Source organism: Gallus gallus, chromosome 2, assembly GCF_016699485.2.
Source record: "Gallus gallus isolate bGalGal1 chromosome 2, bGalGal1.mat.broiler.GRCg7b, whole genome shotgun sequence".
NCBI classification, from domain to species: Eukaryota; Metazoa; Chordata; class Aves; order Galliformes; family Phasianidae; genus Gallus; species Gallus gallus.
Genome location: NC_052533.1, coordinates 44,551,880 through 44,577,656, shown reverse-complemented (window position 1 = coordinate 44,577,656; position 25,777 = coordinate 44,551,880). Strand labels below are relative to the sequence as shown.

General features: G+C 42.7%; 1 protein-coding gene and 1 long non-coding RNA gene across 6 annotated transcripts in view; one reads left to right on the top strand and one right to left on the bottom strand.

The window, feature by feature from the left end:
* UBP1 (upstream binding protein 1 (LBP-1a)) overlaps window positions 1-25,777 on the top strand; it is a 45,161-nt gene that overhangs the window by 9,020 nt on the left and 10,364 nt on the right. For 2 of the 5 annotated variants that reach the window (XM_046938184.1, XM_003640723.6), the window contains exons 1-7: window positions 6,260-6,408; window positions 14,510-14,661; window positions 17,844-17,920; window positions 20,297-20,402; window positions 21,012-21,118; window positions 22,729-22,881; window positions 23,034-23,144. In XM_046938184.1, coding sequence (XP_046794140.1) covers window positions 6,296-6,408; window positions 14,510-14,661; window positions 17,844-17,920; window positions 20,297-20,402; window positions 21,012-21,118; window positions 22,729-22,881; window positions 23,034-23,144 — 819 coding nt within the window. In that variant the 5' untranslated portion in view covers window positions 6,260-6,295. Of the gene's footprint in view, window positions 1-146; window positions 264-6,259; window positions 6,409-14,509; window positions 14,662-17,843; window positions 17,921-20,296; window positions 20,403-21,011; window positions 21,119-22,728; window positions 22,882-23,033; window positions 23,145-23,698; window positions 23,807-25,777 lie in introns of those variants that run through there. The other 3 variants (XM_004939488.4, XM_426018.8, XM_046938183.1) reach the window with 3 other exon arrangements.
* Window positions 74-5,446, bottom strand: LOC107052523. Its single transcript, XR_003073645.3, has 4 exons — window positions 5,416-5,446; window positions 4,484-4,548; window positions 3,226-3,338; window positions 74-258 (listed from the first exon to the last, which is right to left on the bottom strand). It is a non-coding gene; the product is annotated as an uncharacterized LOC107052523 (long non-coding RNA).

The following is a 25,777-nucleotide window of genomic DNA, read 5'->3' as shown; positions in this document are numbered from 1 at the left end:
AAGACTTTCAGCTATCTGTCTCTTCTGGAGAGAGTGACACCTGCAAACGCTGTGGCAGAGACTAAATATAAAGGTGTGAGAGGAAATAACTGCAGATTTAATCTGAATGTGTGTGTTCTTCTCTCTCCTCTTTCCCATCACTGCAGTGACCATCTCTTGGTTGAGCACAACGCTTCATCTCATCCCAAAATGCTTTTCTGGCACAGTCAGCCTGAACATTATCACCATCACCAGTATCCCACTGCTAACAGCAGCTACCTGCGGTAAGAAAATAACGATTGGGGTAATGTTAAATAACAGTAGTTACATTATAGCACGCAATTATGTAGTCTGTGCAGCCTTTGCTAATTCACAAGCTCAAGCCTCCATAAAGAGTTGGTGATTGTAGACCCACTGATAAACCTTTGTGCAGCGGAGTCACTGTAGTGGAGATTTACTTTACTACAGCTTCATGATCTGCACAACTGTGCCACCCTACGTGTGCTTATCACAGCACTGAAATGTCTGAATGCTTTATGTGATATCCACAGATGTCTTCACTTTGACTGTTTCTCTTTGAAATTCCATTAGCACTCCAAAGGTAACAGTCTTGTTTATATGAAGTCATACAGACTTAGAAGCGGCTTAGTGTTTCAAGCGTCATTTCAAAAATGCATTTTACCTATTGAAGTTCAGTTGATGTGCAGGCTTGGGAATACGAACCCCTCGTAGTATCAGGGAGGACACAATGGTTAAACACTTTGCGCTGAAATCTGATGCAATTTATATCTTATTGCGTCAGCGTATCCCTATGAACTTACCTTACCTCTTCATGACAGAAATATTATTTGTGTACAAGTAAGTATTATTTGTGTACAAGTAAGTATTATTTGTGTACAAACAAATGCCTCTTAAAAATGATTGTGTTTTGACAAGAGCAAAGCTCATAGATTCCAGATAATCTTGACTGAGTTTCAAATTATAACATGGCTCGCTCTCTATGTTAAACTTCAGCTTATTACTTCGTCACTTATTACCATGTGTATAAACATGACAGTGTTGAATCTACTTTTATACAGGCATCTGCTTGTTGGTTATCCTAGTACTGTATCACAGTATTACCCCTGTTCTTGTAGAATTGTGAGGGAGCACATTTTTATTGAAGCATGCCGAGTTGTAGGTTTCAAAAATGCAAGGAAATGAAGTGATATTTGTGTTCTGATAACTCCAAGTGTTAAACGAATGAAATCTGTAGTGGTGTTCATCATTCCATTACAACACAAAGGTCAGGGTGATGTGAAGTACAGATTGGCTAACACAAATATGTTGCAAACATAGCGCTGTTTCTACTGACTCAAGCAGGAAGCCAGAAATGAATAGGTGCTGGAATTTCCTCATGCAGTCCTGCTTGCAAGTGACATGCATAGCTCTGCAAGAGGAACCGTACAGCAAGTAACAGTGAAGACGTCCACTCCCACCTCCGGTTTCACTCCATTCTTCAGTGCTGTTAAGCCCAGTGGTGGTGTTTACTTGAGCTTTGTTCAGGACCACATTCTCTCTGGGATCCTTTTCACCGTGTCCTTATCTGTCTTTGTTTCTCCCATCATATTTGCTTCTGGCACTCCCACACTATTGGAAAATCTGCCATCCAAGCCCCTCTGAATTTACTTTTCCACACACATTTGAGCAAGTGCCTTTAGGTTTTGGTGGCAGCACCGCTCTGTGGTTTGGTATTGAAATACAACATAAGCAGGGTTTTTCCATAAATTAAGATTTGTACATAGAAGCTAACGAGATAGGCCCTTGAGGCTGATTACCTTAAGCAAAAGAGATGCAGACCAGTTCAGACCAGGCTTCAGCCTGGTCATCATCACAAAGACATTTGGTTCTGTCAGATCCTTTACCATGCATCAGTCCCACACCTGTACGTCAGCAAGGTTTGTATAGAAACAGCAGTTGACTTCAGGGGAAGATGTTAGCGCTAGTGAGGAGCAGATGGAGAAAGGAATGTCTCAGGATCTCTTCTTCCCTCCTCTGCCTTCTCCCACACGCCAGTATAGCTGTACTGAACACACCTCTATGCAGATATAAATCAGCCTCCTGCTGTGTGCACTTGACCTGCGTTATATATCAAGTTTACAATTACAGCTGGTGAGTCTGGGCTCAGGATACAACCTCTGATGAAGCCTTTCTTGGGAACATAGTTGGAAGAAAAAGTTGCTTGAGGAAACCCACTTGTGTTAAGCAAGAGACTGGTTTTGAAGCCCTGACCCCTCCTAAGATGGTGACAGGAATGTGCAGAAATAGAATGGTAGAGGCATGGAAAAAAAAATATCATCTACGACAGGTTAGGGTTGTGGATTTTACCTGCTCAGAGTATTAAAGAAGCAATTTGAGATCTCAAAATGTTTAAGTCCTGTTTTACACTATTTCACCAGGCAGGTGAAAAGTTTTGAACGCTTTTTATGTAGGCAAGCTGGGGAGACAGGGAAGAGGGAAAAAAAAGTATCATTTTATAAAGTTTACAGAATCTTCTATCCCGTAAGCTCTGCTCTCAGCCTTACTGATGAGCATATATGTATAATCTGGGCATCAATTCTGCAAACTCATCCTCAAAAAATGCTCTTTTGTCTGATTTGAGGGACTCTGCATGGGGCTTATATTGCTTATATTGCAGAACAGGAATTGTGTTAAGAAAAGGGCTTACACAATGCACCAAATCTGCACTGGATGTGGATTTTCAGTGGTTCCTTTGTGGTTAAATCCACTGCAGTTTTATGTAGAATACAGACAGCAGTAAAGATGTGACAACTTAACTGTTCCAGTCAGGACTGATTATTGCTTATAAAGAATACCTTTACTCTTGCAATGAGCATCTGCTTTCAACTTTAGCTTAGACTTGAAAATTGCTTGAACTCAACTCACCCTGAGTATATGGCCAATACATATCTTTAAGAAGAGACTAACTGAAAGATTATGATTTAGTTCTTGTTGTTGTTTTTTAATAGCTGTTTTTAGGCACCTTTAAATATCACTAAAAAAAAAGGAAAAAAGCTAAGGGAGCAGTTACCATTCATACCACAGTATGCAGAATGTCAGCTAGTTTAAGTGAAATGAACATCAAAAATGTTCTTGAGGTTTCTGTTGGAAGATGCAATCTAACTAAAGATATTTTAAACTCTTGCCAAAAGCTGAGAACGCTGTATGGTAATTACAAATGCTAGAGATTTAATTTATGTTCTGTACCTGAGCTGATACAACTTCACATGTTGGGCTTTGATAGACCAGGCTGGAAAGTGGTGTTTGTAGGCGCTGTTGATCCTCAGTAGATGATCCAAGAAAGGGACAGACCAAGGAACCTGTCCCCAAAGAAAGCAAATGCATCAAAGGTCTGTACTTACAAGCAATAAAATCCACACAAACATGTACATGATCATAAACCAACACTGAAAACTGGTTGTAAATAACCCACGGATAGAAATAATGCTACAGAAAAAAAAAAAAAAAAAAAAAAAAAGAAATAAGGATTACAATATTTATTATTTAATAGAAGAAGGCACTTTATATCCTAAAATAGCCAAAGATAATATTTTCAGAATATTAGCAGTCCATTTGCAATCACAGGCAAATTTTACCCAGTTTTTAGAGGCTGAACTGCAAGAAGATGGGTCTTGCTGTACCCACTCACAGTACCCTCAGCACTTATTTGAATTTACATCAGCAGAGAACAATTCCTGGTTAAAAGAAATAAATAAAATCATCAGTGTATGGTCTTGTGACTACTATGTAACTATACTGAAGTGGAGTAAGCAGATAAACCAGTTTTGCTGTACATAAATCACTTATCTGTGAGCGTCAGAAGTAGACAGTTTAGCACCCTTAGCTTTCTGCAAGCTACCAATTTCTTTTGTATAACTTAGAGAAGTATTTTTCTTCAGTGTTATTTATGCTACTTTTCTTTCTTATGGGGCTCACTTTACATCTACAAATGTCTGCCTAGAGAAGGTTTGAGTTCTCAATTTAAAATCTAATTCTTCAGTGATGAGAGTTTAAGCCAACTTCTACCACAACTGTTATATACTGAATAATTACTACCAGTTTATTAACTGGACTACAAACATCCCATAAAATTCACTAAAATTAATAATGCTATTTTTGTCATCCATCTTTAGAAATGAAAAAAAAAGGGTGGGGGGGGGGGAATAATTGTTGGTTGTCTTCTTGTCAGGCTTAAAAGTGGTATTTTGCCAGCAATATTTTCTGTTCTTCTCACAAAAAGCTGTAACTTGGGAGCTAGTGCTTATGTTAATAAGAAACTTGGGCACAGGCTCATGCCCTTTTCGTAAATCTACCTTTTGTAAGCTGCTGCTTACGTGCAGATGTTCAGAACTGTTTGTCTGTCCACAGGCAGGCAAGAAACGCTTAAATCAATTAACAAAATTAGCAAAAATGCCACTACTGTTGCTTACAGAAATGGGCAGTTGAGTCTTAAATTACCACTCACCTTTAGGAATCAAGAATAATGGACTGTGTGCTTCTCTTTATCTTTAAGGATGTCATATGTACCTTCTGACTCGACAACAGATATTATTTTATTATTAGTGTAATTAAGGCCTTACGGAGTTTTGAAAAACCTCTGCAACTGTACTTAGAGCAAGTTGATGTATGACTGTATTTCAGAATCATAAAATATCCCATATATGTTGGAAGGGACCTATAAGGATCATTGAATCCAACTCCTGGCTCCACACAGGACCAGCCAAAATCAGACCACATGTCTGATGATATTTTACAGTCTCAATACTTTACTCAATAGGTGAATAATTTTAATAGAACTTCTCATAATATTACTTAGCAATCCTCTGAATGATTAACGTTTGAGTTCTTTAGAGCCATGGGCTAATAACTCCATTAGCCTCTATCACCTCAGTGGACCAAACATTTTAGGACCAGAGGGAACGGGATTAACCAGCTCTTCCTTGCACCCCTCACAGTGTCCTCTAACTGCTAGGCTGTTGTAACGTAATGATCATTTATTAACTGCTTGGCTACACCTCGGATTCTTTACACAAACGATATAATCCATTAGAAAAACAGCATAAAATCAAGCTATTTTATGTAATAACTTCAGATTCCGTAAAGCCAAACTGCCTGCCTGGGGGTGCTGTGGGATGCTTTGTAACAGCTTTTAATGCAGGAGGCAGAGGTAAAGATTTCTTCTCCTGTAAATGTTTACTTATAGCATGTTATGTATATAACGTGGTATATTTTTTTTTTCTAGTTTTGTGTGCGGGCAGGTGCTGTGTTGCCTTTTTGTTTTACAATCCTCAGTACCACAACAAGCCCCCGCCTTTCACACTGTCCCGGCTCCCAGTTCCTCAGGCCAGGCTACACAGCTCCCTCGGCCAACTACACAAACTCAAAACGAACGCCCACCGCCTCTCAGCGCCCTGACGTCACGTCCGGCGATTTCCCCATTTCCGCTTCCGGGAGGCCACTCCCGGCATGCAGCGCTCCCGTGGCGCGAGGGCGGAGGAGGAAGCGCGCCGGAGCACTGCGCGCCGGCCTGAGGGCGGGGCTGCTCCTCCGTGACGTCTTCCGGTGTTGAGGAAGCGCCCGCTGATTGGCTCCGCCGCCCCCTCACCTCTCCCCGCTCCCTTCCGATTGGCCTTTCCGCTGCAGGCCAGCCAATCGGCGACCCCGATAGCGGGCGGGCCGTGCCCCGGCAGCGGCAGCTCGGGGCGGGGGGTGTGCGGAGGAGGCCGCCATGTTGGCGTGAGCGGCGGCGCGGCGCGCGGGCGGCGGCAGGCGGGAGCGGCGCGCGGGGGCCCCCCAGGGGCGGCCTTTGGCGCCGCGCGGCGGGCGCGAGGCGGCGGCGGGCCGCGGGTGCCCGCGCTGCAGCTGCTGCCGCCCCGGCGAAGGATGCGGCGGGAGGCGCCGCTGAGCTGGGTCGGAGCTCGGACGGCGGCCCCGAGGGGTGTCCGGTCAGGGAAGGAGGGGAAGGGGGAGGAGGCGGCGGCCGCCGGGTCCCCAGCCCCCCTCGGCGGCCGGGCGGCCGCAGGATGCTGAGGGCAGCCCCGCGCCCTGGTCGCGCCGCGGGCGAAGGTCCCCCCCGGGGCTGAGCGCGGCCGCTCCCTCGCCCCGCACGCGTTTCTCCGTCCCACCCCGGCTCCGCGCCGCCCCCGGCCCCTCTCGCTTCCTCCCGCCCCACGCCGCCCGCCGAGACGCCGCCTCCCGGCGGAGGCTCCGGGGCCGAGCGGCTCCTCCCCGTCCGGCTCCTCCCGCGGCGCCGCGGGAGCGCGGGGGACGGCGGAAGATGGCGTGGGTGCTGAAGATGGATGAGGTGATCGAGTCCGGGCTGGTGCACGACTTCGACGCCAGCCTCTCCGGCATCGGGCAGGAGCTGGGAGCCGGCGCCTACAGCATGAGGTGCGCCCCGGGGGCGGGCGGGGGCCGCGGGGCCGCCCTGCGCCGAGCGGGGCGGTAGCTTCGCCCCTTCCTTCTCCTTCCCACCGCTCCTTCTTCTCCCCTCCTCCCCTCGATTTCGTTTCCCGCACCCCGGGAGCGGGCACGTGGCGGGGGGCGCCCGGGGTGCCCTCTGGATCTCCCCCGCTGCGGCCCTGCCTGCCGTTCCCGTCCTGAAAACGGCATTTTCCTGCCCCTGGGCTGTGCCTTTGCCCCTCTTCCAGAAAATTGTTCTCCGTTCTGGTTCTGCAGCTGCAGTTCGCAGTAAGCCATAGCTGCGTTCTCTTCCTCACGTTTTAGAAGCGTTCTTCCGTGAGCGACTAAACGTTGTGGCTGTTAATTGAGTAGTAAAATGGCTGTACTTCAGTCACTCTGTTTATTGTTTCGTATTTACGCGTGGCGTGGGTCTCTGGTGACCTCCGTTTTTTCCTTCCACTGCCATGGAGCTCTTCCTGCTGGAGCTCAGCAGTTTCTTCTCTTGATCACTGTCCAGGTTTTACAGTAGAAGTATTTAAGTAGTCTCTGGGTGTGCTTTCCAAAGTTAAGGTAAAACGGTACCTCTTAGCAATAAAGCATGTTTGATCTCAGTTACGGGCAGAGCGGTTCGGTTCCTACATGACTGGTTAGTGCCAAAAGGGAACCTATTTTGAGACCTTTGATTTTGGGAATCTTTCAGTCTAAGGCCTCTGTCACATAACTCAGTGTTTTGAATCCAGTGGAGGTGCAGAATGCTGGCAGTATTGGTTCTGGTGGCCAAACCTGTGTGAGAGGTGCGCTCTCTCTCAGGGTTGCCTTCAGCTTTTCCCTTCCCCCTCCCCCCCCCAAGTTTCATTTCTCAGGTGAGGTGCTGTAACTGAGGTATCTTTGTTTGAAGTTAAGGATTGGGGTTTCTGCTGAGCAGGAATGAGGGCCGTTGTCCTGGCATTTGGGATTGTGTGCTCAGCAGGTGCCGGGTGCAACACATGTTTGATTTTATTATTATGCTTTAAATTAAAACTATCTTTGAGCATTTGCCAATTCATAGAACCAGGTGATTCCCCTCTTTCAGTGAGGATACTCGTGAGCGTGTATTCAGCTCTTCTGGGTGGTTATTCTTCCTCTGTCCCATTTCTGTCCGTGCCAAGCAGACGCTGATCCCACAGCACAGTGCCTGCAACTGCATGGCAGAACTGCATGGCAGAACTGCATGGCAGAACTGCATGGCAGCTGCCTGGGTGGCTTCTCACCATTCGCTATCTGGTTTATCTTTCTCTCATGCGAAGGGTAATTGATAACACTTGTGGCTGTGTTACAGAAACGTGCTTTGTTCGTCACCACGGTGCAGTTCTTCCTAGGGTGTTTTAGGATAAAAGCCCTAAGGTTTGAATGGGAGGGCTTTCTAAAGATTTCCCTCTCTGTTTATAGAGTTAATTTCTCCTCCTAGTAACGCGCACTGCTTAGTTCCTTGAGACCTTTGTTTTGATCTTCAGTGGTGTTGTTACATCACCCTTTTTTTTTGTTGTTATATTGGTGTTTCCAGCTGTTTATTTTGAATTACCATAGAAAAGAGTTTTGGCAGTCAAAGGAAACTCACAAAAAGTAATGTTGGGTAGGTGGAGTTGTGCATTAATTTTATATGTAATATTGTCCTCTTTGCAATTCTGATGAGTCACTTAAAAGTGACTTTTGGGAGCACATACTGGTATTTTAACTGAATCCTCGGAACACAAAGGGATCACCTAAGTGCAGCTGGGATTTGCAGACTAGGGGATTTCAGCATTTTATGCATTTCTTACACGTTTTTCAACTTGTACTTGTGGGAAGTGACGGCCTGTTTAGTCGGTGGTGATGTCAGATGGGAAAACTAAGGGAAGTGGTGTAACACAGAGTGCACGTGTTCCGGTCTTGGCTCTGTGTGCCAGCAGAAGCTGTGTGCTTGTTGCTTCCTCGCAAAGGGTAATAGAAAATTGAGTGTTTTCTGGAAAAGAATACTGGGAGAACTTCTCCAGCTCTCTGGCTTTGTATTTTTTAAGGAATGCTTGCGTGTGGTCTCTGCTTTACCTGCTCGAGATTGCTTGTAACGTAGTCGGTACTTCCTTGGGTTGATGTGTGTGCCCTGACGTGGAGTATTTGGCATTATTTGTGTGGATATTGTTAGTGAGAAGGCTGCCTGTGAGCAGTAATTGTGGGTTTCTTTAAAGGAGACTGGCTGGACACAGCTCCTCTGAAGATTTATCTTCAAATAGTGGTCAGAATTTCTTTACAGTCTTGGAACTCAGCTTTTCTGCTTTTTTTTCCCTCTAATTCAGGCAATGAGTGTATAGCCAGGAATTTCATTACAAATGTAAGTACCTTTAGCAGTAGCAAATGTGACTATTGCTGTTAGGTTAAACTGGCAGTGATGGTGTTGCATAGCAGCACTCACCCACCTGGTGGTTTCCTATCACTTCCTTGGCATAATGTCCGTGACCAAAGGCATTATCTTCATAGCATAGCAATAATAGATAATTTTGGGGACCACTGATCTTTGGTATCAACTATTAGAAAATGGAGGCTGACTGAAAGGAGAGCCTTGAGGAACTACTTGCCATTTCTCCAGCAGAATTCTGTATTTAATCATAGAATCATAGAATCGCTAAGGTTGGAAAAGACCCACAGGATCATCCAGTCCAACCATCCGCCCTTCATCAATGGTTCTCACTAAACCATGTCCCTTAACACAACATCCAAACGCTATTTGAACACCACCAGGCTCGGTGACTCCACTGCCTCTCTGGGCAGCCCATTCCAGTGCCTGACCACCCTTTCAGAGTAGTAGTTGTCTGATTTGATGTTTTAATTAATTGATTTAAGTTAAATGAGCACAAATACAAGAAATACCTTATGACTGAATGACTGAATACCCATGACTGAATTTGTATGTGTAATTTGGAGGCACAGTATATGGATTTCTTTAAGTGCTTGCACCCCAGTGGTATTTCTGGTGCAGAAATTAAGGCCTGCCCTTGGGGAACTTGATTATTTCAGGTGTAGCTATTTTGGTACGTATTAAAAGCTGGATTAAAAACTGAAGTTTATTAAACTAAATGGAGTATGATAATTCTCACGCAAATGACCACAAAAAAGGAAAAAAGAGAAAGAAAAATACCCAGACAGGCCTCCGTTTTTGGGATGTGAAGTTGGTTTGACTCTCCTGTTCCCTTGGAAAGCCCAGGGTGGCTGTGGGGAGCTGAGCAGCCATGGCTGGAAGCAGTGGAAGGCTGCCACGGGCGGTTTGGTTTTCTTGCTGTGCTGTGGGAAGCTGCCCGTGGCCTGAAATGCTGAGGGAATGCTGTGCACCAACTCGCCTCCAGGGCTCAGCATGAAGTATCCACTGAGGTTGTCTGTGTAGAGTTAGGGAACCGCTATCCTATAGCTCATCGTATTGCTCTCAAGTGAAAAAGTGGATGTTACCTCACAGTTTCTGGGTCACGATAATTACCATCCTAACCTTTAAGTCACTATACAGAAAGAAAGAGATGGAGTTCTGTGGTTCAGGCCCTGCTGCCCTTGTGGCTCCTGTTACTTTCTGACAGGCAGGATGGCTGCTTATGTACCCCATATACCACCCACTGCTCTGAGACTCTACCACTGGTTACATAGTCCTTTTTTAAGAGAAGGGCTGGCTTAGAGTGTCCCAAAAACAGTTTTTGTTTTTAAAGAAATGCAGTGTTTTCTGCATCACAAATAAGAATCTGGTGTTGTGGTAGTATCTTTTATGTCTTTCACAGCAGAAAAAACACTTTTCCCTGACCTCGGGACTCTGTAAAATAGAATGTTATGTACTGATCAGCTTTGGAGCTTGATTCTGTGTGCAGACACAAGTGTGTAAGTATTTGTCAAGAAATAGGTATCTGGGGAGAGAGAAAATCCACAGACCTGAGCCTTTATTACCACAGAAAGCATTTCTGGTCACAAGTGGTTCAGTGGCTGTGTTGAAAGATAAATCTCATTCTACATCACTGACACTGATTTTGGTTTTTTTTTCATTTCTTTTCTCCTCCCCCTCCCCAGTTGGATACATGATAAAAGGTCAACAGAAAGACCTTTCAGCTCCCATACTTGTATTCAGCGTTCCCCCCTCGTGGTATACGGAGGCAGGGGCTGAGAGCAGGTCTCCTGGCGGTGTGTTATCAGCAGTCCGTGCTCCAGATGGTGCAGATCGGAGCAGCTGCCTGGCCTCCCCGTGTTGGAGGAGAATCATGGATTTGTGGTTGTAAACAAACATTGGTCGTACACCGTCTCCTTGGTTCCATCGCGAGGTTAGGAATACAGAGCTCGTGGTGGTAGGGTTGTGGTGCGTGGATGTGTGCTGCCAGACTCCCCAGAAGCTGAGGCCTTTTAGCGGTTGAGTTTCCATTATGAAGGTCTGCAGGATTCCCAGTGCAGCAGTACGTTTGCACCTGTTTTCTCATTCATCTTGTGCCATGTCAGGGAAAGTTGTTTCCCAGCAGCTACTGCTGACCATCTCTTCTTACACTGAATTTCCTTTTCTGGACACAGGGAAAGTGTTATGAAGTGTCAGCCTGTTTCTTTACGTGTTTCTATTGCTTGTTCAGGCACCTTAACAGTGCAGAGCTTAACTCCTATTCAAATAGTGCTCAAGAAACATTTTTCTCCAGGTATTAGCCCTTGTAAACCATGGTTTAAAGTTTCAAAAGACCTGCGTGTTCTTGGATGGCTTAGTACTCTCACACCCAAAAAGCACACAGTCCAGAGAAGATAAGGCAGGTGATTGATGGAGTGTCGCTTGCAGTTTGGATGACATACAAGTTCCTATTTTTTGAAGGACAGGAGGTGGTTCTTTTGTTTTATGACCATAAAATCAATAGGCAGGATTTTGTATTTGGAAGGAAGGTGATCTTTGCAGCCAACGAAGGCGTTTCACAAACATGGGAAGAAGTCAAGTCATGTTTTTCTTGGCCTTTCTGTACTTTATTCATGTGGGCTTCTTAAAGTGGGATGGCTTATCACGTGTGATCCATCTCACTGAGTGCTGTGCTTCAAGCTGTGATGTGCACCTTGCTTCCTCTTGTGTGCCTCACAACTTCTGTGTGGTGCAGCTTCACACATGTGCTTCTCTGGCGTGGGTAGTTACAGCTGGGTGTCACAGAGTTGTTTACAGCACCCTTTTGGTGTGTGATGAACATTAACTCTGTTTTTCTAGGAATGATTTCTCCTTTAGACAGAGGAAGGAAGGAGTGCTTTCACTTGAAAGCTTTAACTAACAAGTTGCGAGGGCCCAAGCTAAGACTTCTCTTCCTGGAGCACATAGCTTCAAAAATTTATCTCAGTTCCTTCCATCAGGAGAGTAAACCTCGATAGGTCATCCAAGGTTTGTCTGCTTTTTCAAATGGTGTTAGTAAGACTGGCAGAATACTGCTGCTCTGCTGTAGCTCACGGGCTGTGTTAGACAACCTGAACGGAGCTGGTAGGAGAAGTGCCCGGTGCTCATCTGCTTTGGGCCCACACTGATAACACTGCAGCAGGTGACTGAGTAGAAGGATGGTGAAAGGATGCTGGTTATGATGATTTCCTATGTAAGCACAGAGGTTCGGTTGTTGCGTTATTTCTTCTACTGAGCGTGAGGAGGAAAATGGGCGTAACTCATTATGCCTGCCCTTGGGTTATGTTTGGCAGGATGGGGTTTCTCTATAGTAACATATTCCACCACCCTCAGCTGTGTAGCTATGTGTTAGGCTGTGCTATGCTCTGATAGAGATCCCTAAGTAGCCCTGCGGAATATTTTGGAGGGGGAAGGGAAAGTGGGGCCCACGTGGCAGGAATTCCTTATGCCGGCTGTGCTCAGAAAACCTGCGTTGCTGAACGATGGGCTCTCGAGCATTGAATGGGATGGGCTGTGCTCAGCTGCTGTGCCACGGTGCCAGAACTGCCTCATCGGAGTGGGACAGAGCTGATGTCTCAGTTCCTTTTGTAAGGAGTTAATAGTTGGGTTGAAATCAGGATATGTTTCTTTGTCACCGACGCTTTGAAACCTAGATTTGAAGCAGCTTATTAATACCTTATTGACTCTCCTGGCTTTTCTCTCTCTCAGATAGGCATACACCTGTGTTTGAATGTGAGAACGCGGACATTCCACTCTTGCAGCAAACAAAGCTAAATGTTAATGAAACGGTGTTTCGTTGCGTCTCGGAGGTAGTTTTGAGTTGTGCTGGCTTCTCTTTTCCTTTGCACTGTGCTGGTGCCCGGAGGGCTTTCCTTTCTCAGAGCCACGCATGCTTCTGCATGGGGAAAGTCTCTGCGGGTTCTTTTATTTACCTCGTGCCATTTTCTGGAGCATTTCTTTTTGGAATGGTGGCTTTTAAGGATGTGCTCTGTGTGCTCTTTACAGCTAAATTGTGGGGTTGGAGTAGGTTGTCTTCTTTCCTCTGCAGTAGCAGTTAGTTAGTCATCACCACTCTGCAAGTATTAGATAAAGCAGATTTCAAGCTGGCTAAATTTGTCCTCTGCTTGTGTTTGCTGGCTTCCAGTGCCTCGTCTGTTAGCTTAACTAGCTCCTTAACCACTGCACGCATTCTTAAGGTAGGCCAGATGCATTTTCATTTTCTACCTGTGGTTTACAGATGAGGGCTTGAAAGATGCTTTACAAGAGACTTGCTTTTTAGTGTTGTGCTACGTGAAAGCAAGTACTGCAGGCACTGGGAGCCGTGGGTTATTCATTTGGTGAGATGCTTTGCATGCCTTTTTTATTGCACTTCTGCTCTTATGTGTGTGTATTTTAAACACTTTAATTGTTCCCATGTTCTTCCCGTTTTAAAGTTCCTCTTCATAAAAGCACTGACAACTGTTCAGCATTCCAAAGTGTGTCACGAACACGGGTGCTGAAGTCCCATCTTGAGACAGTGCTTCTCCCCAGCTAGTGGCAGAGCTCCCTCCTGTGTTGGGCTGCCTCTGCTCAGCCATGGAGCACATCTCTTCTTCCCGCTTATCCTCACATCGTAGCCCACTGACCTAAGGCATTTTCTCTCCCGCCTCTGGATATGTGGTAGCTTTTGTCTATAGAAAGGAGCTCTTATCTTTGTTAAGGAATACAGCCTCCTCTGGGTTCCAGGTTTGGGGGCTGACATCACGCCAGCAGGCTTTTAGTGCTTTTTTGAACAGCTTCCTGACTTAGTGCCTTCTTTCGTAGCATCTCCTGTGCTTCCCTCCTAATGGCAAGGAACCAAGGAACCTGCGTGGATGGCTTTTTGAAATTCTAGTTGTTACTTCAGGGAGGGACTGTAAAACCTCCATGAGAATTCCCTACCAACACAGCAGGCTGTAACAGCAATGAGCAGTGACAAAACATAACTTGCCTCAAAGACTTCAGGGTACAAAGAAAGTAGCAGTGCATTTTGGATAAGACCTTTAGATTTCTTTTGCAAAATGTATTAAATTAATGTTTGTAATAAATGGAAGGGGAAGAAACGTAAGAGATACGTTTGGATTAAAAACTGAACAGCGGAGATCTGAGAAATCTTACTTTAGTTTAGAAACTAATCTTCGAAAGAGGCTTCGTGGGTCTGCAGGTTGGAATTTAATCATGAACAGGAATTCAGTGGTAGAAGGCCACTGTCCTGGAGTAGAACTCACTTGTCTCTTTGAAGACTGATGACCTATTACTGTATACAATGACAACAAATGAGTGTACTGCGTATACGGAGTATTCTATCGAAAGTACAAAGTGTGTCATTGGTTGTGGTGATGTTCAGTTTCTCACTGCTGCCTGTGGACTGCATGGGTTGTTCCTTAGACTTCAGAAACTGGAAACGTGGGGTTTTGCCAGTCTTTTTTTATTCAGTAAGCGAAGCAAATTATGGCATATGCTGTCTGTACCTTTTGAGTCTGCTGCTTAATCGTTACTGTACTACTCAGCGTGGTAAAACCAAATAACAATTAAGTCTGAAAAATATTCAATGTCAGCAGAATCTCTGTTAAATAAAATTCCATTAAATGGGGAGAAGGATTTTCAGTTGTTTTTTGTTTTTAGATCTCAGGCAAGAGAGGGCCAACAGTCTCATAGTTACTGTGGTTTTTTTCTTTTCAGTGATGTTTTGGCACTGCCTATTTTCAAACAAGAAGATTCCAGCCTTCCACCAGAAAATGAGGCCCAACATCCACCCTTCCAGTATGTTATGTGTGCTGCCACATCTCCAGCAGTAAAGTTATACGATGAAACTCTTACATACTTGAATCAAGGTTGGTATGCATATGTTGCAGGCATAACTACCGTGAATGCAGCTTATGGTGTAAATTTCAAAGATAGATTTGTTCACATTTTGAACAAGTGAGTCTGGATAACTTGTTAGCCATCTTGCGTTGTCCATGTGGTAAGTGGATAGCTATATGTCTCATGTTTGAAACAAACACTTAGTGCAGCTACCTTTGTAGTTACCACTTGTACGTCTCTCACTTTTGTCTTGTCTGCATTTATCTGAAATTAAGTAGATGGATATCTCCTGTGAGTTTTGCTGGGGTTTTTTTGTAGCCTATGTCTGACTTGTATGACAGTATGGCTTGCTTTCTACAGACAGCACTGACCACTGAGTAAAATAATGTGTGACAAAACCTCCTTCACCTCTGGAAATGCCATTGCTGCCCTAAGTTTAGTCACCTAGTATTTTGAACTGCAATCAAAATCACGTTACAATTTTTGGACTATATTGATAACTTTTGTATGCTTTCCCTCTCCTTACTCCATCTCTAATACTATAGGATCACTGTTCCTTTGTGGGTTTGATTTTTTTTTTTTTTCTTTTTCCTTTTCTTTGTGTACTGGCACCTAAAAGTCTTTCAATAGACAGCACTGCAATTAGAAGGCATGGTTCTTCAGCACAGTTTGCGTGAACCATAACAGAACAGAAAAACATACACCATTTTTTTTTCCATGTCCTACTGTGTTTTGGTGCATTTCATCTTTTTAGCTCAGGTGCTTCTCTAAGCAACGTGCTTAGTATGCAGGTAAGGGGGCATACATTAAAACACGCATTGCTGAATTTTCATCGCTACCTGAAAATGTTTCGCTGCACGCTGGGCCCCTTAAATCTGTTTAAGGAGAGCAGATTGTATCTAATTTCATAATGACGTGGTGACAGGGAATCATTTTGAGCTTTCCATGTGAATAAAGTTGCCAAGCGCTTCATCTTGCAGCGGCAAGTCTGTCTAAATATACCTTAAACATTACTTGACTTGTCTACTAATGTGAGAGTATTGGAAGTTCTTCAGGCAATTAGTTGTTTCTTACAGGCACATGATTGCATAGTTCAGCAATTTGCTTAGTCAGGCTTACTCTTTTTTTAATCACTTTTTATACCCTGCGTGCTCTCTTTAGGAGTAAGCAGCACAGTTACGTCAGCGTGCTGGACCAGCAGGCCCTGTTTAGAAAGAATTGGTATCTGTAGAAATAGACTTTTTCTTCAGGGACAGGATCCTCCCTGCCCACACAGTGCTTGAAGGTCAGCTCAGCGCACTGGGGAAGCAGCACAAGATAGCAAGCTGAAATAAAAAGTGCCTTCTGCCTTCTGAGAAGAGCTTGCCATTTAACTACCACTGTCTGAAATAACTGTAATTGCTTCATCTGGCCTTGAAAACCTTTGCTAATATAAAGATTTCTTGCATAGTTGTTTTGTGGTTTTGCAGTGTCCTAGGTAACTTGCTGATGTTGAAAAATAGACATTGGTATACACTTTTTCTAAATAAATTCAGAAACAGACAGTTGTCCAACTTCTCTTTTGTGCCAAAACTTCAGGCAGAAAAACATTTACTGCTCAGATTAGGACTTGTTACTGAATTTATCTTCTAGCTGTTAGTACAAGCCCTATGTATTAATATATTAATCGTGGGATAGTTTTGGGAGATGATGTATTTCACACAGAAGTCAGTTTAAAGTACAGATCTAATCTTTGTAGTCCCATGTTGCAGTTTACAGTACTTTGGAGTTGTACTGATACAGATGTCTGCATAATAAGTTGGAATAAGTTCTCTAGAAAATGAGCAATTTTAATCCTGGTTACTTCCATTACCTGGTTTCTAATTCAGCCCTGTTACCACTCTCCTGCTTTAATCATTTTCAAGGGGATTGCAAGTAGGGAGTGCCATAGAGACCTGGTGCCCCCTTCAGTTTCACAGTTATCTTATCGTACTGGATCGAGACTACCAGAAGCCAAAGGGAATGTTTACCGTATCTGTTAAGGTATGATGATGTTCCTAAGGGAACACCTAAGTATGCCATGACTTTACTCTCTGTCAGTAAGTATTTTAATGAGAGTAGCTAATGGCGTATTTTAAGCGACGAGGTTTTCAGCTAGAGCTGATGCCAGAAATTCAGATCTTGGAGTGATAACGGTTGTTAGGGGTTTGCAAGGTTTATAGTTGTAAGATCTGTTAAATGAGTCCATTGAGAGCGAATATCAGAGTGATAGGACAGTGTTCTAAGCTGGTTGCTGTTCAGCTAGATGTACATCCTCAAATAGCAGTAATGGTATGGAAGAGAATCCCTATTAGAGGGAAAGTTTGTGGGTATATTTGTACGATGCAGCTAGGCTTGCAGTTCTGTGAATGCAAAGGACTGCTTAGGAGAGATGGAGCAGGTCAGGAAGGAAGTGCTTGCAGAGCACCATTATGGGAAAATCCCAAAATCCTTTCTGGGAAATTGGTGTGGTGGGCTGCCTTTCTGAAGTGTATGTGCACTATCTCATGCAGCATGGGGAGTAGGTAACATGAATTAGAGATCTGTGTGCAGCTGTGTTGGGCTGTGATCTTGGGGCTGGGGCAGAGTGCAGCCTCTGCAAGTTGGCAGTTACACCAGAAGGTCGTGCTGCCGTCCTGAGGCGCTTCATCAGGCTGGAAAATTGAACTGACAGAAACCTTCTGAAGTTTAGCAAGAAGTGCCAGATCCTGCACCTGGGGAAGAGCAACCGCATACGTCAGTACATGCTGGGGACCACCCAGTTGGAGAGCAGTTTGGCAGGAAAGGAGATGGGAGTCCAGGTGGACACCAAATTGAATGTGGGCCAGCAATGTGTCTTTGCAGCAAAGGCAACAAATGGTGTCGTAGGCTGCATTAGGCAGAGTATTGTCAGTGGGTCAAGGCAGGTCAAGATCCTTCCCTCCTACTCAGAACTGGTGAGGTCAGACCTGAAGTTCTGTGTCCGGTTCTGAGCTCCTCAGTACGTACATTTAATTTTTATATATATTTTTTATGCCATCAACAGTCAAATGTTGCTGGAGTAAAGAAGGCTGGCCTGTACATGTGTAGTGTATACCCCGATAAGCCGATTGTGTTACAGCAAAATAAAAACCATTCATGGTTTTAAGCGCATTGAGCGCGAAATGGCTTTGTGGTCTGACTGTTCTGTTGATGACATGTTTTTTCTTTACAGGTCAGTCCTATGAGATACGGATGCTAGATAATCGGAAAGCTGGAGACATACCAGAGATCAATGGCAAACTGGTGAAGGTGAGCATCAGTTCTCTAACAGTGTTGCTAGCAAACCTCTGCTGTTTGTTTGCATATGAAAAAGAGTAGCTTTTAACCTTTTGTTGCTCATTACTTCATGGAGGGAGATGGACTAGCTGATCTGACCACTGAAGAGAGTAGACGCAGTGAAACCTAATGCTTCATTTTGTTGTTTTGTTTATTTTGAATTTACTACAAGTTAAAGGAATATATACACATATCCATTTTCCTATTTATGAATGAGTTCATTTCATGGAACCTTAGCTAACTAAAGGTGACCCTGTCACTTCATTTAGCCTTTGCGAGGTCTGCAGTCTGATCTGTTGTAAGATGAGACGAATCTCCGTTAAATGTGCATTGAACTCAGGTATCTAAAGTTAGGTGAGACAAATCCAGCCCAGAGGCTGTATATTTCATAGATTTCTGCTGCCACTCAATACTTGTTGAATGATAGCTGACCAGTGATACTAAAAAAAAGAAAATACTACCTATAGTGTGCTAGAGTGTAGTGAAGACAGATTTTTTTCATGTGAAGCTTTAAGGTACGTAGATGACTATAGATGCATGTCCAGTGTCTTCTGAGCCATCCCATCCCATAAATCCCTAGGAAAGCGTACCTCTGTAATTCTGCTGCTCATCAAGCACTTTGTTCCATAGTTGCACTCCTGCTCTAATTCTGTGTTTGTTTCGTTATGCTTTAGTATTAGCGGAAGGTATGTTGAATCTGACACGGTGCACAAAGTAGGAGAGCGAGGCAGAATGAAAAGTGCCCTATTCATGGTACATATTATTGAGAGAATGGCCTAGCGGTGGTGGGAGACTGGATTTTTCTCTTTGCAATTTTTATCGAATCTTCCAGGAAAATCTTACTCATGTTTTGTATTTGGAGAAGGAGGAAAAATTTAAGTTACTTCGACAGCAGTACTGAGAAATTAAACCAGAACGGCGTGCCTGTGGGAGGCTGAATCTTTACCTGTCAGCTTTGGGCTGTGTCATTTGAGCAATTTGGCTGGCCTGTATAGTCCTGGGCTTTGTTCTTACTTGTCTGTGGGATGCATGTTCAGAGATAATTTGAAGAAGCGTTAAGCACAAGCATAACATTTGGCTTCGGGAGTTCTGCAATTAAATCTTTACAGCCAGGCATTTTGACTTGCTATAATAAGCATGTTGCATATTTTGCCCCATGAGATTCTACTTTGTTGTAGCTTTGGAGAGTGCTCTGCTGCAGTTTTATGGAATCATATATTGGTTATGAGCCGTTTGGTAGGTAGGATGAGACAAAGCAATGGGAAAGTTTTATAAACTAAACTTTATTGTAGCAAGCTATTGTGTTGCTACATCAACATAACCTCCACTTTGGAAACTGAAATACCAGGATCTTAGTACATTAACAGAGAGGGTGTTTCACACTGATGAATTAGTGGATATTTTGAAGTTTGATGCTTGTCAACTAGTGCAGCACAAAAGGGTTGGTGTGTTGGTGCCTATGCATGAGAACATGGGCTGCTACCTTTGATGTGAAACCAAGGAAATGTTGTATAGCTTGAAGAGGTGCTGCATTTAGCAGCCCTTGGTTTTATTTTGTTTTTAGCACTTCCATTCACAATTAATGACCGTAGACCGTACAGTATATTTGTTTTCTCTGTATTACAAATTGCTTTGTGTGTGCGTTCATGCAGCAGAACAGACATTTCTTTACTATGGCTTGGAGCACAGCTGCAACAGAACTGCTCACAAGAATAGGTGCTGCTGGATAGTTGCTTCCAGATGAATACAGTTAATCAAATCCTAGAGTGTTAGATAAATATTTCAGGTAGGATATCTGGAATAGTTTAGAATTTGTTTATTACTACTTATCGTTAACTAAATAATAGCTTTAATGTAAATCTGTTCACAAGTACTGGGAGGAATTAGTCATCTCATTTCTTAAAACTTTCTACAGTAATTCACAAAACTTCCAATGGAAAGAAATGAAATGGTGAAACTGTATTCCCTGCATTTCAAAACAAATGATGGTTTTGTGTTTTCTTTCTAAAACAAGGTTGTGCAGCCTACGCACTGTTGATGCTGTGCTGCCAGTGTTGCTCTCTTTGCTGCACGTAATTTATCGTGACCTTTAGAAGAAAGAATTTGTGAATCTCTTTTTCCATTTTTACCACATTTTCAGCTGTTTCCTTCTGTTCAGTTTTATTTCGGCATTCTGGATTATTTGGGGATACTGGTGGTTACCAAGGTTTTTCTTCTTTAATTTCTCTGTAAATCTGTATTTGTCAGCTGCATGGCTATTTTGGAATGCTGTAGTGCTTTGTCTTCAGGCTGTTTCTAGGCATGTAATAACATTGTGCCTCATCAGATTACTGTTCTCTTCTTTATTAGAGTATTATAAGGGTTGTGTTCCATGACAGAAGGTTGCAGTATACCGAACACCAGCAGCTAGAAGGGTGGAAGTGGAATCGCCCTGGGGACAGACTTCTTGACTTAGGTATAATTGTTTCTATCTGTTGGCATAATATTAGATTAAATACTCGCATTTAAATCGATCATGATCCTATTTATGCTAACATTTATGCTAACCGATGAAAAACACAGTGCAGTGTTCTGTGTGCCACTCGGTCATAGTGGATCTTGAACAGAAATGTTCTTTCACTTTCACGCTCCTTTAAAACCTTGAAGTGCTGCTGAGTAAGGTGGCAACTCTACATCTTTATACATCTATTACTCTTTGTAATTTTGATTCCTAAATGTTATAGTAATTAGGAGAACACGGGGAAAAAAATCACTTTCTCTGGTAGATTGTGGAAGTGGCACCAACGTGACTTCTTTATTTTGCGTAGCTTTATAGTTTTTGTTTCATAAGCCCTGTGTCTGTGGTGGGGAGGAGGGGGGAAATCAAAAAACACCTACATGCACAGAGTACTTTGCATGTTGAGCCTACTAAGGTTGTTCAGAGCTGTCCTAAAAAACTGTTTGTGGCAGCCCACGTTTTCTCCCTGTGCCCATATGTGCTCGTGTAACCTGATATTAAAATGTATTCCTGTTGTTTTCTTGGAATATGATCATTTAAAAATATATATTACTTATTTTAATGTAGATATTCCAATGTCTGTTGGAGTCATTGATATCAAGACAAATCCAAGCCAGCTCAATGCAGTTGAATTTTTGTGGGATCCAACAAAATGTACATCTGCTTTTATTCAGGTTTGAAACTTTACTTGACTGGATGTTTGTGTTTGATGCCTTTCAGGTCACAAACAGTAGTAGGTTTGCACTAGGAAGTTCCTTGGTTTCTAACATTTGAGGTGGCCAAGAAATGTCAGCTTTCTAAGAAGCACAGGATCACAGCAACTGTTAGTTATATAAGGGTTCCTTGTTAGGTTTTTCAACTTAATTTGATCTTATAAAAGTAGTTGTTAAGAGATTTTTCAAAAACCTCTTTGAAAAAAGAGTTCCTGGTTAAAATATTTCGTCATATGGAGTGTTTGAATTTAGCTATCCTACATAATGGCGCTATGACGTTATTTTATTTGAGAGACCCTGGATGAAGCTTTCAGATGAGATATTCAAAGCAATTTCTTATATCAGTTGGCGTCTGTGTAGCAGGATTTCTATTATTTATTTTTTCTTATTTGATATGTAGGCCAATTGAACGTTGCTATCTTTGCAAATTATTTAGATAGAATGTTCAGTTTTGCATTACAATTTCTAGCTTGGTTTGGCCTCAGATCTGTTTTTACTGTGAGAAAAGTATAAAGTTTGAAGTAGCATCGTTCCTTACTGAAACTGCCGTAGGTTAAACACAGCACTGTCAGTAAATGAACTTTGATCTAGTGCAAAGACATTTTTTTTTTTCTAGTAAGAATTACACAATTATATAATGTCATTCTTGAAGGAGTGTAAAGCAAACCATTTAATATTGTTGTTTATGCACTCCTTAGAAGAAATGATAGCTGACTGACCGAAAACTGAACTGATTCTTACTATCCAAGTATAACTCACTTGCTCTAAAGGCTGGTGATCACAGCGTAGCTATACTGGCTGCACCTCAGTTTCCAGTCTGTTGTTCTCTGTTGCTGATGGCCATAGGAAATAGATGGTTTTGTACTTAGTCATTGGCAGTGCAAGGGATGTGATTGTCCCTTGTACTTAATCTGCTTTGTATTTCAGAGGCAAGCAGAAAAACTGATAGTGTTACCCAGTAAGATTTATTATAACTCATAGTTTTGACTTATTTTCTCATTAGATACCTTTGGAAGATGTTTCTAGCTAGTAAAAAGGTGTACTTTCCAAAAAAGTCTGTTGCCTTTTATGTGAAGGTGGTATTTGAAAATATCCCGTTTTCACATGAGATTAAAAACTCTTCCAAACCAGAGTCTTTCTATAGCTTTGGTAATACTTTACAAGTAACACTCAAGTTTATTCTAGCTACAATACACTGAACAAAAATATCTTGAAAAAGGTTTTGCTATATTCATGATAGATAAAGTTGCCACGCTCATACATTTTTCTTAAAATATGACAGTGTACAGTAAATTCTCAGTTAGTTGGAATCTGTAATGAATTGTGGGTTTCGGAGAGACTTTGGTCTCACATGTGCTTGTTTCCCTTCTTCCCTGTCAGCTTAAGTATAATGTTTTCAGCTTCATTTGCATGTGAGCAGGAAAATATAAGTTAGTTATGCAGCTTGGTCCTCAGATACGCTGGGTCATTTGTTGCTTGCCCTTAAAAATATACTTGTGTGGATAACACTTAGTGAAAATCATGTGTAGAATACTTCAGAGAACGTTATTTGTTCTATTTTTTTTTTTTAGGTACATTGTATCAGCACTGAATTTACCCCTCGTAAACATGGAGGAGAAAAAGGAGTTCCTTTTAGGATTCAGGTGGACACTTTCAAACAGACTGAAAATGGAGAATATACAGATCATCTGCATTCAGCCAGCTGTCAAATTAAAGTTTTTAAGGTAAGGATGGAAAGCAGATATTTAATGAGTCACTCAAAAGCTCTTATAAAGATGGGGGACATCTTTATGTTACTGCTTGACTTGTGAAATCAGACTTCAGCTATAACGCTGTTTTCCTTCTGCTCTGTGTTCATGTAACTGTTCATTTTTAGCCAAAAGGAGCAGACAGGAAACAGAAAACAGACAGAGAAAAGATGGAAAAGCGAACTGCGCATGAGAAGGAAAAGTATCAGCCTTCCTATGACACCACCATTCTCACAGAGGTAACAAAGCAGATTTGCTTCTGTTTGCTGAGGAAGAAATACATGGGTATAGTCTTGAAAGGGTTGGGGAAGAATTAGTTCCACGCAAAGGTAGGCTTTTATTTGGCAGACTCGTCCAGTGGACAGCAACATCAAATTTAAAGATCCTGTTTAGTAAACCTCATTTAGATGGTAGGTGCTTGTATTAATGCACACTAACACAGAAGGCTATTTGGCTGACTGTACTGAACCCAAGAGCAAGCCTTTTGATACGAATCTAAAACCCTTGCAGCTGAAAAGGCTGGAAAAAACAACACACCAACAATTAAAACAGAGGGGGGAATCTAGAATTTAATCATCTAAGATTTCACTTCAGACTGCGGGGTTGTTTTTTTGTTTTGGACGTTGTTGAATTTAAGGCCAGAGCCTCAGTAGGTTTTTGCATTTTCTTTTATTTAAGCACCAGCGAGTTCTATAGAGTTTTCTAAAGAATTTCAGAAACTTTAAAAGGCTTTTAGATCTTTCCTCACTGTATAATGAAAAGAAATTGATCCAAATCTTTGGTGTTTGTCCAGATGAGGCTTGAGCCTATAATTGAAGATGCAGTTGAACATGAGCAGAAAAAGTCCAGCAAGCGGACTTTGCCAGCAGACTACGGTGATTCTCTGGCAAAGCGAGGCAGTGTAAGGGACTTCTGCTTACCTTTTCATTGTGCAAGATACCTTGTGCAGTGTTAGATATAGGAGAAACTTCCGTAACATAAAGCAAAAATATTTTGATTGCTGTGCCTTAACTTGATCTGCTTTTACGTATACCAATTGCTCCATCTTTGTTCTTAGCAAAGGAATACTTCCTAAATCTAACACTTAAGATAAACTGTTGCAAAGGGACTGTATAACTTTCAAAAGTAAAGAGCTTTAAGTTTGTCCAATTTTACATGAAATAGCGTTTTGCTTTCCTGTATGTGTGTGCTCAGTGGAAATAAGAACAGTGAAATGTAGTGAAAATGTTTTGTCCCGTATTTTATTTACATTCAATATGAATTTCCATGTACATCAGTATTTTCAAGTGGCATGCGGTGTTGCACATGGTTGATCGTTATTTACTGATTTTTCCCTTAGCCATCTACATACTGTGCTCCAAGCAGGCTTAATGCAGTTCAGAACAGTCAGCACAGCTTCGCATTGTGTGTATGTGTGCCCCTCAGACTGAAGCTAAAATCCTTCTTGTTCTTCCTGTCGAGGGTTAAGCATTAGATTTCCTAAAGGCAAATAGCAGTGAGACCTTGGCAATGGTTAAGATAAGAAGCCATCCTGCATCTTCCATTTGGCAAAGTTGAAATGTCTGTTTATTGTCTGGCTGTGGAAAGCAATTATTGGACTGTTGTTTGAACAGAAATAGTGTGATTACCTTTCCAGCGGCACTGAGGCAGGGACTGCCTGACTGTTGTCCCTCAGACATTACTTTTGCATCTATGATGTATTAAAATGATGCGTAGGGTTCACTTCGGTGTGTGCCTCTTGTTTGTAACCAGGGAGGGATCAGGTATTATTTAGATGGGTTCTTCAGGTACTTCCTTCCTCCACTCCCCAACAGCCGTGAGCGCTGAGCTGTCTGAATTTACCTGCTCCTGTCTGTGGGTGTGGGGCTTTCAGGTCCACCTTAAGGACTCTGCTCTTCTTTGCTAAGAACCTGGGTTGTTTTCAAGTCACTCTCCTTTCTCATTCATTTTTCCAAGAATGCCATGTAAGCGTGCCTTTCCATCATTGCCTTTTTTTCCAACCTTGTGTTTTAGAATGCAGTGTATCCACCACAATTTCTGCAGTATTTCTCTCAGTATTATAATAGGCTGCAAACATAACACTGCCTCCTGGGCTTCAGAGCAGACAGGTGACTTTCCAAGGGCCATCAAATGAAAGATGCACACTATTTGTCTTTCAAATATACAGAAGCTAGATCTTATCTAGGGAGGAAAAGGAAAAACAACCAATGCTTTCTTTTTCCTGCTTTGAATTTGATGAGGCAACAAAGCAAAAAGTGTCTTGGTTGACTGTTATATTTGGATATCGTGCTTTATGTGCCACAGCCCTAAAACTACCATTTGATTAAGCTTAGTCCTGTTGGGATTTTTTTTAATGGATGGGGTTGACTATAAGGCACAGATGGAAGTTAGAAAACTTCCAGGTATAGACCTTAAAATAAATTGGAGCCTTATGTTTTGGTTATGAAAGTTTGCTGCTGCAGAAGTTACGTCTATTCTACAAGTGACTTAAATTTAGAATATGAAACTTAGAGGCTAGAAGAGCCAGCAAGTGGAGCTGGGGCAAAATGATTTAGCAACGTATGCATACAGTATTTCTTACATTTGTTTCTCCTTACATCTGTATGTCATATAGCAGTAGCATTGTATGTACAGGATATGTAATGTATGTATATGTAATGTTTGGGGATTAACTTCTGCTACATTCAGAATAATCAAGTCTGTATGAGTAGAAGTTTTCCACTTCAGACAAGAAAGGGTCTGCAGCTGCATGGGGCAAGAATCCTTTATAGGTTCTTGGAAGAAGCTCTGCATAAGGCCAACTGTGTTCTGGGCTGCATTAAAAAAGGGGTGGCCAGCAGGGAGACGGAGGTGATTGTGCCCCTCTACTCTG